At 27.8% G+C, this 14,781-nt stretch overlaps 1 protein-coding gene across 1 annotated transcript in view; it reads right to left on the bottom strand.

Annotated features, from left to right (window-relative positions):
- The window catches only part of LOC100199383 (ribosome quality control complex subunit NEMF), an 88,521-nt gene that overhangs the window by 48,857 nt on the left and 24,883 nt on the right, over positions 1–14,781 (bottom strand). Inside the window, exons 4-9 of the mRNA XM_065805568.1 lie at positions 11,938–12,063; positions 11,599–11,747; positions 8,769–8,836; positions 1,396–1,488; positions 1,250–1,323; positions 1,086–1,147 (exon numbers count right to left, since the gene is read on the bottom strand). Coding sequence (XP_065661640.1) covers positions 1,086–1,147; positions 1,250–1,323; positions 1,396–1,488; positions 8,769–8,836; positions 11,599–11,747; positions 11,938–12,063 — 572 coding nt within the window. The remainder of the gene's footprint in view (positions 1–1,085; positions 1,148–1,249; positions 1,324–1,395; positions 1,489–8,768; positions 8,837–11,598; positions 11,748–11,937; positions 12,064–14,781) is intronic.

The following is a 14,781-nucleotide window of genomic DNA, read 5'->3' as shown; positions in this document are numbered from 1 at the left end:
AATATATTCACCATAGATCAACCAAGTCATACATTACTTTTTTCAATAGCTGTATTGTTATTTTTGCTTATATATAAATATATTTGCTTTCTTTAGTATTTAGATAATATTTAACTTTACAAAATAAATTGTAAAATCTGGTCTACTGTTTTTTTGACTTGTAAGCAACAAGAACTGTTGTATAGTTAAGTAGGCCATGCTTAAATATAAATTAATTTCATTGATTTCTTTAAAGTCAATATTATAACATCTTTGTCTGTTATACTGGACTTTAAGAGATTAAAGATTGCATAAAAAATGCATTAGAGGTACCTAACAGAGATCATTTCTGTATGGCCACGTGAATTTGCTTTGTAAAGAAGACTTTTTCATAAATTCAATATTAAGATCTTGATGCTCTTCTGATATATTTCCTTCATGCAGCCACATGTTTCTGGTGAGAAGCTTCAAATTTCATAGCATGAACTCTGCAAGGAAAAACATCCACATTTGTGCAAACATCATCAAATGAAACTCATTTTTAATTAGTAGAGTAGTTGGTATAAAACTCCGGTGGTTTTGTGTCCCAGTTTGTAGAAGATGAATTGTATCTCTATTATAAATTGAAGTTTCTTGATCACAAGGATTTACCATGCGATGTTGCAAAAAAGTTACCTAAATAGTGTTTACTCAAGAACCGTATTAGATATTAATCTGAAATCTTCAAAACACACTTTCTTATAGATGTGAACATAATCAATATGTTTCAGCAAAATCTGAGATGGTCCATAGAGGACCATTACTCCATTTAGAATGGAGTGATCCATATCAACATATGATAAAAAATAATGATACAAACAATTAAATTGTTTTTGATACATTACTGATATTATTTCAATACAAAAAGAATATTAAAACCAAACGTAAAAATCTTTTTAAATCAACTTGTCAAAATTAACAAATAAATATAAATTCAACAAAAAACAGGAACTATTTTTATCTTTAATTAATATTACTAAAATGAGATATATGTAAAAGATCTTCATACTGTTGAGATTTGTGATCATTTTGTGCTAACTAAAGTACATTTTGCAAAAATAACTTACATAAGTAAATCCTTTTCACCAACAGCATTGGAGTTACTTTCTTTTTTTTGTATTAAATAACCCTAAAATGTTTAATAATATAAATAAATAACCATCCTTTAAAGACCTTTTTTCAGAACTTTTGAAGTTCTAAAAAAAAAAATTATATCAACAAAAACTAATACCTCTCCCTCTTTCGATGAAATATTTTTTAATATGTTATCACCAATTAGTAAGGAAGAGTAAAGCTTTGATAATTCTATACACAAATAATAATAATTTACAACATACAGTTATATAACAACTAAAGTAAATTTTCAAATAAACCTACCTTGTTCATCACTGGTATTGATTTGTGATAGTTTAGTAGATGGACTGAACCCTTCTTCAAGTAAACAGTGCTCTAGCAAGGAAGGACCAAAAACTAAGCAAAAAAAAAAAGTAATTTGTTTAAATATAATTGATTGAATTTATTTTACAATGCCTGCATATTTGCTTGCATATATAGTATTTTTCGTCAACAAACAAACGCAATTAATAATTTTTGTCAACAAAAGAACATATTTAATAATTTTTGTTAACAAAAGGTCACAAAAACTAGGCTAAGTTTAGTAGATCTGAAAGCATTTTTTTTTCTACTCTGAACAAAACTGTTAAGTATCTCAGGTTTCAAGCATAGTGCAATTTTGTCCTCCCAAATTAAATTCTTGCCTGTCAAGATGACAGACAAATCTTATAAAAAAATTAAGTCTGAAATTTCGAGAACAAGCATTACAAACAAACAACAAAAATTTCTTAAAAAATTGTTAACTCTACCTCTATAGTATAAAAAAAACACAGTTATCTGAGATATCAAATAAAGTGTTCTGGTAAAACTGATCATATAAGAAAAATCTTTTTGGACATATGAAACCTTTTAAAGAACTCATCTAGAAGATGATGAAAAAAGAAGATAGAAAACTCTGAAATAAAATCTCATATTAGTGTGGTAAGGGCATAAGGAGCTTGATAACCTTGGATGGTAATATTCCAGGTAATAGTTACAAAAGAAATACTAAGTTTCCTGAACTGTAAAACAGATTAATGCTCAACTGTAATAATGTGCTTGCTGTAACAATATGCTTCAAAACTGCATTTTGAAGATTCAAATAGAAAATATCACATAGACTTATATCCAGGTTAGCAAGAGACATACCTGATAGTAAGTCTCTGGTGAGTGACAAATATATTATAGCAACAAAGGTTGGTCCTAACACCTCATACGTGTGTCATCATCATTATCATCATTGTTTTAATCCTTCTATTTCTGAGGTTGCATAATTCAGACTTTTCTTATAATGCTGTGAGCACCTTTACATAATTGAAGCTTTTTCATATCATCTGTAACACGCTTTGCCCAAGTTTTCCTAATTTTACATGCCCATTTTTGACTTTACAATATTTAAATTTTGTCTTATTCATGTTTATTTTAAACCTTTTTGCTTCTATTCCATTTTTAAAACAATGAAATCTTAGTATTAATTCTAATTTGCAATCAAACATAAATATTGAATTGAATATTTTTTGCATATTACAGAGAGAACAGCTATGCATAATATATAAAATATTTTATTCTATAATTAGAAATATATATATAGTACTATTCTATGCAGATTATATTCTATATTTATATATGGATATATATATGGATGTGTGTGTATATATATATATATATATATATATATATATATATATATATATATATATATATATATATATATATATATATATATATAACATTTTGTTTATTCTAAGCCTTTTTGGTTTCATTCCATCTTTTCAATACAAATTCTTAGTATTGATTCTTCTTTTGTCTCTGCAATAAAGCATTAGTCATCAGCATAGAATAGTTTCCATGGTCAACCATTCTTAAGAGAGAGTTTCCAAAATATTATTAAAAAGTAAGAGTGAGCACTGAACATTGATGTACACAAACTATTACTTTAAAGTACCGCTCTTTATTTTTTGTTTTGAATGTTGTAATGTTTTTACAAGCCATAATTATTCTTGCAAGCCAATCTTTAACACCTAAATACATCAAAACCTACCACAATACCTCACTTTCTTAAACTTGTGTTAATATTGCATTTGATATTCAATTTCCATTTTATTTTGTTGAGAAAAGTTCTTTCTAAACTCTTCTTTTCCTGGTTAACCAATTTTGTTGAAATTTTATATGAAAAATATTCTATTGTCTTTGTCTCTTTTATAAATCTTTGCTATCCAGCTTTTCTTCTAATCACTTTTATCTTCATGAACAATTGTGTTGCAAGAATATGACATTAACTGAATACCTGAACCCCCTTAACCATTTGACACCTTAGCCAACACACAAGAAGGATCAGTAGTTTTAGCCCTTTAAATAGTTGATTTCATTTCATGTTATCAGTTGGTCTATTAACCTGCTGGTCTATTAACCTTATTCACTGCAGATAAACCTTAATTATAATTAAAATCTTCATTTAGCAATTTTTTAAATTTAATAATAATATTTGTCAGGTGAACATATTATTGCAATAATGAAGAGCCTTTTGTTGTATGATGATGATGGTGATGATTATGGTGAAAATGATGATGATAATGATGAAATTTAGCTATTTTTAACACAATGCCTTGAAATATAACACTTGCAAATAATGAAGTTGTTAAAACACTATTTTAATAAACATTAACTGATAACTTAGCTGTTAGATTTTTTTTGATATCACAATATGGACTCATTTTAGAAAACATTTTGTACTTTAAGCTCAAATATTTAGCTGAGTTTTGTTTTGTTTTTAACTGGCTGTTTAAGCCAACAGGCAGTAATATTTTCATGATTTATATTTTATAGTAATATTTACAAGTTTCCTTAGTCAAAATATATAAACAAGATTATAATTATAATTAAAATAGTACAGACAGGACTTCAAGAAGATCGTACTGATCTTATCACGAAGCCTTTACAAGTGAATAATATATATTATGTTCAATATAGGTAATATATTATATATTAAGTACAACTAGTTGTATTAAAACTACTCAAATATTAAAGTTAACTTTAATATTCTTCAATTAGAATAAACTCAAGATTACCTGTTTCTCTTGTATTATATTTATTAACGTTATTTATAAAGAAATTATTTGTGAAGTGGTATGGTACTTGGCCTAATTTAAATTTTAGCATGAACAATATATTTTGATATCTGTTAATTTGATAAATGTTAAGCATAAAAATTTATAAAAAAAAATATATTGTTTTCATATAAATCATTCGCAAAGAAGTTATTTTCAGTTTTAAAAGTTTTAAAAGCGTCTAAACGCAACTTTTCAAAATCAATTGTTTCAAAGTCATTAGCCATGACGAAAAAGAGTATTAAATTTAGAACTTTTCAATGGAATTCGATAAATATAAAATTAATTTTGAAAGCGCGTATCTTGAAAATCTCGACTAAAAATTTTGTCATATTTTAAAATACTTACTGACCTGGGACGGATTACAGCCATATACCGTGTATTGCACACTGTCTTCAACTGAGCATACTAGCAGGTTTGAAAGCAGCTGATTCATCTCCTATTCTGGCTAAATGTCGACACCTAGTTGGACATTTTAAGCGCAGTTCAAGGAATACATCAGAGCTAAAGGCCAGCCAAGCCAGTACCTCTAACAGGTCTGACGATGTGAAGTTTCACAAATTGCAGCAGGATGTAGCTACGCGGTGGAACAGCACCAACCTAATGTTAGCCAGATTGCTGGAAGTGAAAGATGCCATTAAGCATTATCATATTGACCATCCCGAGAATTACACTGGAGATAAACTAAGGGAGTTGGACTGGGAGAAAATGTCAAAATTTGTCTCGGTATTGGGTCCACTTGCAGATGCTACTGAGTATATTGGTAGCGAACAGTATGCTACATGTTCGGCTGTACTTCCGTTAGCAGCATTTTTGCGCAGACTTCTGCGGGTTAATGATGACGATCCAGGGTATATAGCACGTTTCAAATCTGCAACACTAAATGACTTCTCAGGTCGCATTGAAAACATTGATGCATTGCCAACGTTGCAAATGGCTGTGGCATTAGACCCACGTTACAAGAAACTCGGCTGTCTCTCAAGAGAGAAACGTGAAGCAGTTTGGACAATACTTTCTAATGCATTTCGGGTGTACTGTAACCAAAGACAGAGAGCTGAACGTGAAACTACTACCAGCACTGGCGAGGCATCAGAACCTGTGCGTAAGAAACTGAAACTTACTCTGTTGGTCAGCGACTCGGAATCGCAATCCTCATCAGATGAATCACAAACAGTACATGGCTCACTGGCTGAGCTTACACGATATCAAGAAGAAGGTGTAATTACAGAAACTGAGAATCCCCTCATGTGGTGGCAACTGAACAGGCATCGTTACCCTAACCTGAGCAGTTTTGTGCAGACAATTCTGTGTGTACCTGCCACTTCTGTTCCTTGTGAAAGACTGTTTAGTTCGTCAGGGTACATTGTCAACAAACTGCGATCTTGTCTATTTCCAGAAAACGTTAACGTCCTCGTTTGTTTACGTGACTGGCTAAAGTGATGCCTACTTGTACTTGTCAATTAAACTGAATACAGTATAGCAGGCATTAAGTGTCTTGTTTGTTAACGTTTGTGAATACTGTAGTTAGTTAACGTTTACCGATAACAACTTCACCTCACCAGTGGTGAAAAGCAGGTTATTCTGTCGACTTAAAATTTTAGACGATTAATCGAACAAAAAAAAATTAATCAGTACCAGCCCTAATATTTTCCTTTTTATACTTTAAAAAATGTTTGATTTTATAGATATTAGTTATTAATCAAATATTTATAATGTATCAACAACAATGGTTATTAACATATAACTTCTTATAGTAATATTTTCATGATTTATTTTTTCCTTTTTATACTTTAAAAAATGTTTGATTTTATAGATATTAGTTAATAATCAAATATTTATAATGTATCAACACAATGGTTATTAACATATAATTTCTTATAACAATAGTTATTGGTTACAGTATATGACACAATACAATTCGTTACATACTATTTATGATTTACTTCAAAAAAAGTTTTTACTAAAGCTGTTAACTTTGATAAATTTTTTTTATTAGTTTGCTTAGTTTGGGTGATATGTATTATTTAGGTAGAAGAGCTTTTAATAAAATACATATACATTCTAAAACTATTTAACATATTTTAAAAATGCATTAAACTAGCACAAATTTACGCAATTAAAATGACAAATTTGTCATAAATGAACAACTATCATGTATTAAAAACTAATATGCTGAAACTTTTTTTTATTGATGATAACAACATTTTCAGAAATGATTTTATTAGTTCAATGTTTGCGAGATGTTTATCTTTTAAATCATAAACTAAGCGCTTAGGCATATAAAAAATCTCAGATAAAGAATCAACATTAACAAAATCAAAGATAATTTAAAAATGATTATAAAGTAACAAGTTATTAGGCCATTAAAAGTTATCTAAAAGCAAGTAAAATATATTCTTTGTACCAATTACTAAAAGCTATTGAAATTTTATTTCACATACAAAATGATTTACCATTTTAATAATGGAATTTTGGAAAAGAGTTAATGAGTTTCAAATTTTGGAAAAGAGTTAATGAGTGTAATAAATTATTTTAGTAAAAATCAACATAGTGCTGTGGTGATTATCAAATCACCACAGCACTATGTTGTGTTTTAATCCAGAATTTAATTTTATCCAGAATTTGAAAATAAAAAGAAAATGGAGTATGAAGTAAGTTTATTTTGAGGAGAGATTTCAAGAAAAAATCAGAAAACAGGCAAAAAAAAATTTAGAAATTATAGGTAGATAGAAAGCCTAGGATTAAAGAAGTTATGCTTTTGTAATGCTTTGTCTGTTTACAAAGCACAACCATATGGGCTGAAGTTATTTGGTGAAGATTTAAAATATTAAAGAGTTAGACATAAAAATACTTACAGATGAAGGTAAAAAGAAGGAAATTTGAAAAATTCAAATAATTGAAAAGTTTAATAAGAATAAAGATCTGCAATGAACAAGATTAGTGGAACATCAGAGGTAATAGCTGTAATGAAAATCTGCTATTCATAAAGCTCAGGTGTTCAATTAGTGTTAACTTCCCATGAAGGTAAAATCCAAAACTATTTGAAGAAAAGTTAGATGGTAAAGATTCGATGGTAAAAAAAATAGGTGTCCCATTAGAATGCGGTACATATTGAGGAATAGTTGTACAGAAAATATTGTAAATCGAATTCAGAAAAAAATTTGAAAAAGAAAATATTGTAAATCGAATTCAGAAAAAAATTTGAAAAAGAAAAAAGATCTATGGCTGGCATTAACATCAAAAAACTTTTGACTAAGAGCACTAAGAGATATAACATGGTGGAGTTTAAGTATGGATTTAAGATATTTATGGATTGAAGAATGGGTGAAAATAGTTACCATGACTATGTATAAAATTACTACAACATTAGTCAAAAAAAAAGTTAAGGAAAGTGATATTGTAAAGTAAAGGTTTGTGTGCATGAGGATTCAGTGCTCTTTTGCTTTTTATTAATGTTTTGGAAACTCTCTCTAAAGAGTTCAGTGTTGGTCGACCACGGGATCTCTTTGATGCATATAATATATGCTTAATTGCAGAGACGGAAGTAGAATTAATACTAAAAATTCAGTATTGAAAAGATGTAATGGAAGCAAGAAGGCTTGGAGTAAAGATAAATAAAAGACAAAATTTGCAAAGTTAAGAATGAGCACCAAGAAAAAATGGAAAACTCTATTGATTGTATAACTTGTAAAACACCTTTTAAAGAACCAAAAATTATTTTTGCTGTTATTTATCTGCTGGAGACATAAAATCAACAAAACACTATACATTAGCAATACTAATTTATCCATGCTAAATTTAGATCTCTAGATGCACTTTAAACAGCCAATTGTTTCAGTTCAATGAACTGTCTGATGACCAATATCCATTACTATCTTGGCCTAATTGAAAAGAAATGTTAAGGAGCCTTTTGACCAGAATTAATTTTAAAAGTCATTTTCAAATCTAGCGTAAGGATAAAATACAATCAAAATCTCAGATCTACTGAGAGATCAATATAGTTATTGGGTGAGGTTCTGGATTCCCTTATCTTACTTACATGATTTGAACTTTGAGAAAGTTTTGAGAAAAATAGTTTGACATGCTAAAATAATATTTGTAAAGTAAAATATCTCCACTACCTACATCCACAAATTTAAAAAGGTTCTTACAATTATAATTTTTAAATTACTTAAAGTCTAACTTTTTAACTAATTTTTATTGGTCGATTTTTAAACCAATGCACATATTTTTTTAACTACCAGTAAAAATCAGTGTTTCTGAGTTATTTGGAAGCATGAGTAGACTCTTAAAACATTTAAAATTTGATATTTAAAATATATTTAATTAAATCATATTTAATAACATGATATTTAACAACTTTATTAATAGTTCAAATGCATATTTATAATAACTGGATTAACAGTCCTACTTTAAAATAATAAGTTATTATAAGTAATAAATACTAACTCAAGTAAACATAAAAACAATCCCCAAAAAAGATCATCCTAAAATAAATTCATGGATCATCACTAAATGTAAATAAACAATAAAAATATAATAAAGACTTACTAAGCAAAGGATTTAAAACTTGTTTTAAACTATCTGTTGACTTTCCATTTTTGATAATTTCCTCAAGCCTAAATTTCATTTTTACAGTTAAACAGAAGTTTTATTTGATATTTTTAAATTATTTAAGATATTAAAAAAGGGCAAAGGGGCATTAAAAGATGTATTCTATTTTATGTTTCACTTGCAGTGTGATAAATATTGAAACCTTTGTGTATTTCTGTATGTACATGGTTGAATACTTGTATGTGTTAAAAAAATTTGTGATAGCTGAAAGTTACTACAGAGTGTTCATAAATCAACTACTTTTTTTACCGAATAAATAACTTTTTTAACTAACAAATAACAAGTAATTTCATAAACCAAGAATTAAGTCAAATTAAGAAATTTGCGGATTCTTCTTTATTTTGCTGTTAAGTCTTCTTTTTTTTTTATTTTTTTAATCATAACGGTTATTAGCAATAAAAAAAGTTTAAACAAATTATTTAACGTTTCAAATAAATTTTTTTATAAACTATCTAAGCTTTTAAAGACTTTAATTCTTTAAAATTTAAATAAAACTAAATGTACAACAACTAATCAACAAGCAATAATTTTTTTTAATCAATCAACAAGCAAATAAACCAAGTTAAACAATAAATTGTTTAAAGGGAGAGAATGGAAAAATGCAAAAGTTATTGGGCAAATGTTTTTACCATAAAAAAACCAGCACTGCAAAGGATAGCACTAACTGTATGACACAACTCAGATATTACAAGTTCAGGCAAGTTCAGATATTACGAGATAACTTGTGAGTTTGTATCAAGAACTAGCATATATATATATATACATATATATATATATATATATATATATATATATATATATATATATATATATATATATATATATATATATACTGGAAGAGAAAAGATGAAGTTTATAGAGCAAGATAACAATTGACAGATGACTTGAAAAATTTCAAATTATATGAATCATAAAAACAAGATAAAGGAATCAAAGAACTGATGTTTGAGGAAAAAACTAGACGAATAAGAATTTTTGGAGCACATAGAAACAGTAATAGTAAAAAGATGAGAAAGAAAAACCATGAAGAAAAGTGAGACTTGTATTGAAATTGTCGAGAAAATAAAAAATTCCATGTCAGCCTGAACCCAAGAAGTTACATAAGAAGCACATTTGTCAGAAAAAAGACAAAAGATTTCTACCCAAGACCGATTACAAAGAAAATCATGGAAAGGGTCCCAGTCAGCTTTAAGGAAGTTGTAAGAGGTACAATGATAGGGGAATTCAGATGATGAAGAAGAATGAGATAATAGTTTTAAAGAGATCAAACCGCAATCAGAAGCACCTAAGATTGAACGTGGTGAAACAGGCATTGACTAGGATCAGAAACAAAACATAAGTTAAGTAGAAAAGGTAAATGATTCAGATTGTCTGGAAAGCGAGTTGGAAAGTTGACTATTTGTGTTAGAGATTGAAAAAAAGGCAAAAGTTATAAGCCTTAACATCTGCAGAGTCACTGACAATAGAGCCAAGCCATTCAGTGTGCATTAAAGTCACCAACAACAACGATACTGGCTGAAGGGCTTTGCCAATTTGATCAGAAATAACATCAAAAAGGGTGCAGTCTTGAGATAAAGGAGAGCAATATAGAACAAAGGCGATGGAGTTAAGTGGTGCTAAAGGAAAGCACATAAAAGAATAATCTGTGGGTGCAAAGTTTCCACCAAGTTTTCCTACAAATGGGTGAATTCTTGAGAATGTAGATGTCCAGGCCAAGTGAAGATAACCATCAACACTAAGATTACAAGATGAGACAGCTGAACTCAAATTATTCTCATTAAGAGCAAGTAGGTCTGGTGAACTTTGCAAGAGATAAGACTCTACAGAAGAAAAATTACTTTGAAGATCTCAAATACTAGCAAATGATAGATTAGAGAACTTAGCAATGACGATGGCTTTTTGTGTTTTGTAGATTTTGGTACTTTAGTCATTTTTAAATTTATTAAATATCTTGACTTAAAGCACAGATAGTACTCAGTATACAATTTAATAGTCCAAGCAATTGCCTCATTTCTACTAATAAACCCTAAGTCGTAACAAAAGGCTACAAATGTGGCCTCGACAATGCAACAGGGACACCATACATGTGCAAAGTGGCACTGTTTGCACTCTGATAATTTATAACTGTTTATGGAATCAGCTACTCTGAGAGCTACCACAGAGTTCTGGAAACCTGACTACCAACCAGTCTCAGAACTATAAAACTGATCTTAGAGCTGTACCCTCATTAGGAGATAGTAGTTGCCTAGTCATAAAAACAGAGACACAAGCAAAACCCATGCAATGAGTGAAGAAAACCCATCATTTAAGATCCTAAACTGAAAACTTGGTAGCTTTTAAAAGTTTAAAAGAAACAAATTATAAAAGTTTTATGACTGTAACACCACAAGTTTTATAAAACCACAAAAGTAAAAAGTTGTATTACATTATATTTTACATTTTTTGTGAAAATTTATTTATTGAAAAATTGTTTGCATTTTTGTAAAAAGTTGTCTTTTTAAATAAATAGCTGTTCTTTTTTTATGAAAAGTTGTCATTTTTTGTGAAAAGTAATGTTTGAAAGTTGTTTAACTTAAATAGTGTAAATTTAAGATTTATATAATGATTTTTTGATTAAAAATAATCGAATGATACTTAAGAATGTTTTCTAATAATTAACTTATTCAAAAAAAAAAAAATATTGTACTAAAAATGTTTTATAAGTAAAAACTATTTAGACTTTTTCTAAAGTTTTTTAAAAGTTTGAAATGATTGTTAAGATTCTTACTTTTTTATTGATAACAATGGTTCTTCTTTTCGTGCAAGTTCAACAGGATATTTTTCTCTAACAGCAAACTTCACATCTGCATTTTCATCCGTACGTACTCTCAAAAGTTGTAAGATGTTATACTCAAAATCAGCTAAGACAATATTACCCTATGTGTAAAATTACTTTCAATTGTTCTTTATCCAAATTTTTAAAAATACTAAAAGTGCTTACTCTATCATTAAGTTCTACTCCAAAGTAGCTATCTCATTAAAAGCAAAACATTAAAAAACATCCTCTTTTATAAAACTATTCTCCAAGGTAACAACCTACTCGTAAAAAAATTTAAAAAAATCTTACTCTGTCATAAAGCTCCACAATAAGATGATAAGCAGCTTCATCATAGCCAAACGTCATGTCCACAATTCTATCAACACCCAACTGATTAATTGAAGCTAACCGTCTACCTTTAAGATGTTTACGGCACTAAAAATATTTTTTTCAAATAACTATTGTTTTTAAACTTATTAAAGTACTTTGTAAACCAAAAATATTAATTAATTAATATTTAATTAATATTTAACTAATTAATAATATCATTAATATTTCTTATTTGTTCTGTAACATAAAATATTAATTTCACACGTAAATTTTTTGACATTATTAAAAACACCAATATTAGACCATACAAGGTTAAAAAAAATGAGAAAACAATAATTAAAAAAGTATAACTAAAGTCATGAGAATGGAAGATGTGACAAATAAGTTTACCATTAATAAACACATTGTTTACAACTAAGTAATAAACGGCTGGCTTCAAAAGTAAAAGAATTCAAACCCATGTCCTTGGAAATATCACACTTAAATTTGTATCTGTGCAGCAACTTTATTCCTCAATGCTCAGGCTTTGAAATTATGAGGTTAATTATAATAATACACAGGGGCCAGTTGTTTTCAAATTTCAGAAAAATGAAAATTTCAAAACTAAATTAATGCTTTAGAATGTCTAACAAGGAAGCCCATGGACCAATCACTTTTAATTCTGTTAACTACTTTTATTGCTTCGCAGAGGCCAGACAGCTCAAATTTTTCTATAATATCTTCTAAAAGAAACATATTTGTTATCAGTATCACCTTTTTAATACTTCAACAAAATATTAAATTATGTCAAAATACCTTAAAAACCTATACTTTGATGCTGCATGAGAAAAATGACAGAATGCTGAAATATATATAATTTTGGACTTGAAAAAATTATTTTTTTTGTTTTGATTTGTTTTTGAAAAAAAAAAAAAAAATGTATAAAAAAATATGTTTATTTAAAAGTTGCTTATAGTTATTTAGCTGACTTTAGGCAAGTTGTAGCCCACTGATGCAATGTTGTACCCCACTGTGTAAAGAAGAAAAAAAATATTAATAAATAAAAAAACGAGTATTCTCTTTGATTAAAGTAGCCTCTTGGGGGGTTTTGATGAGGTGAATACATTAAAAAAGAAATCCAGCAAGTCAACTACATCAATGCAAGTTGATAATAATGATGATTACAAAAGATTTACAAAAATTTATTTGCCAAACAATTTTGTAAATAGTTATACACAAAGCAAATCACAAAATAATGTGTTACAAATCATCAATATATAATTTATAATTAAATCACTTAATATTATGTCTAGCAATCATTAATAAATAATTTATAACAAATCGCAAAATATCATGTCTAACAACCATTACTAAATAATTATGATAATTATATCAAAACTAACAATTTTATCAGTGTTACTTTGCATTTTTTTAAGACAAAAGAAAATTGAGCATCAACAGCAAGAAAACAAGTGTTCATAACTATTTATGATATATTAAATCTCTTGTTCTTCCCAACAAAATTCAATCTTATTTATTTGTTTATTTTTCTGGGCTTGTGTCCAGAAAAATAAATCAATAAAGAACCTTCTCTTATTAAAGTGATCACTTTTTAGTGTTCAAAAATTATTTTTTTTTGAACACTAAAATTTAGTTGTTTTTTTTTAATGTAGATCAGTAAAAGCGTATTGCTTGGTCGTTGTCACGAAATTTTGCTAATTAGAATTCTGGGATTTATATTCAGACAAACAAATCATTTTTATAAGCATAGCTGCTTTATGAACTGCAGTTCTTAAAAGACTTAAATGACTGTGATATAACTTTATATTGGCATTGGAAAAAAATTTGAACAAGGTTTTTTGTTGGCAAAAAAGATCCTAAAGCATTTTTAAAAAAATGCTTTTTTTTTTGAATTTAATGTTGACGAGATAAAATGATGTTATTATATTGTATTGAGTGTCATAGACATAAAAAGGTGAAAAAAGTCAAATTAAGTAAAACTAACTGCAACTAATAAAACTAACCTTTCTTAAAAAAAGGACAGAAATTTTTGATACCTGTTGCATTAAAAATATTCAAGACAACATTATTTTAACTTCATATACTATAAATGGAATTGATTCTTCTGTGGAAACTTATTATTTACCTACATGTGTACCATTTAATGAAAAATGATATGCCATTGGACATAACTGGCACAATTAGCATTATTTGTAATCAAAACAGCAACATGCAACTAAAAAAACTGTCAAAACAGCAAGATTCAACTGGATTGCAAATTGTCTTGGTAGTGCACATATAGCATTTTTACTTTTTGTATTTTGTTACCTAATTGATATGTCATCAACTTCTAAAAAGATAATTGTTTCTCTTCTGACAGCCCAATAATATTGTCAAAACAGTTATTCTTATAGCTACATATATGAATAACTACATTATTGGCTTAAGAATAACATGTTTTTTTATTTTGTCTTAACATCTAAAGTTTCAGAGATTTAAAAATTTTTGCAAATAGAGGCAGGCATTTTATATATATATATATATATATATATATATATATATATATATATATATATATATATATATATTAGGGATATGACTTTTTAATTTTTTTTCAAATAAAATGTTTCCTGTATCATAAATCGATGAACTTTTACCTAAAATCATGAAAAAAGGCCCAAATAGCTTTCTGCAACAAAAAAAGGTCACCCCCAAAATAAAAATTTGATTTACCATTTTTATACATTCATTTTTGACCGATGTTTTAATCTTAAGCTTAATTCTCAGCTTAATTCTATTTATTTCATTATTTTGTTATGAATTTATTAATATAACGCCACACGT

This window comes from Hydra vulgaris, chromosome 09 (genome assembly GCF_038396675.1).
Source record: "Hydra vulgaris chromosome 09, alternate assembly HydraT2T_AEP".
Taxonomy (NCBI): Eukaryota; Metazoa; Cnidaria; class Hydrozoa; order Anthoathecata; family Hydridae; genus Hydra; species Hydra vulgaris.
This window is presented reverse-complemented; position numbering and strand designations above follow the sequence as displayed.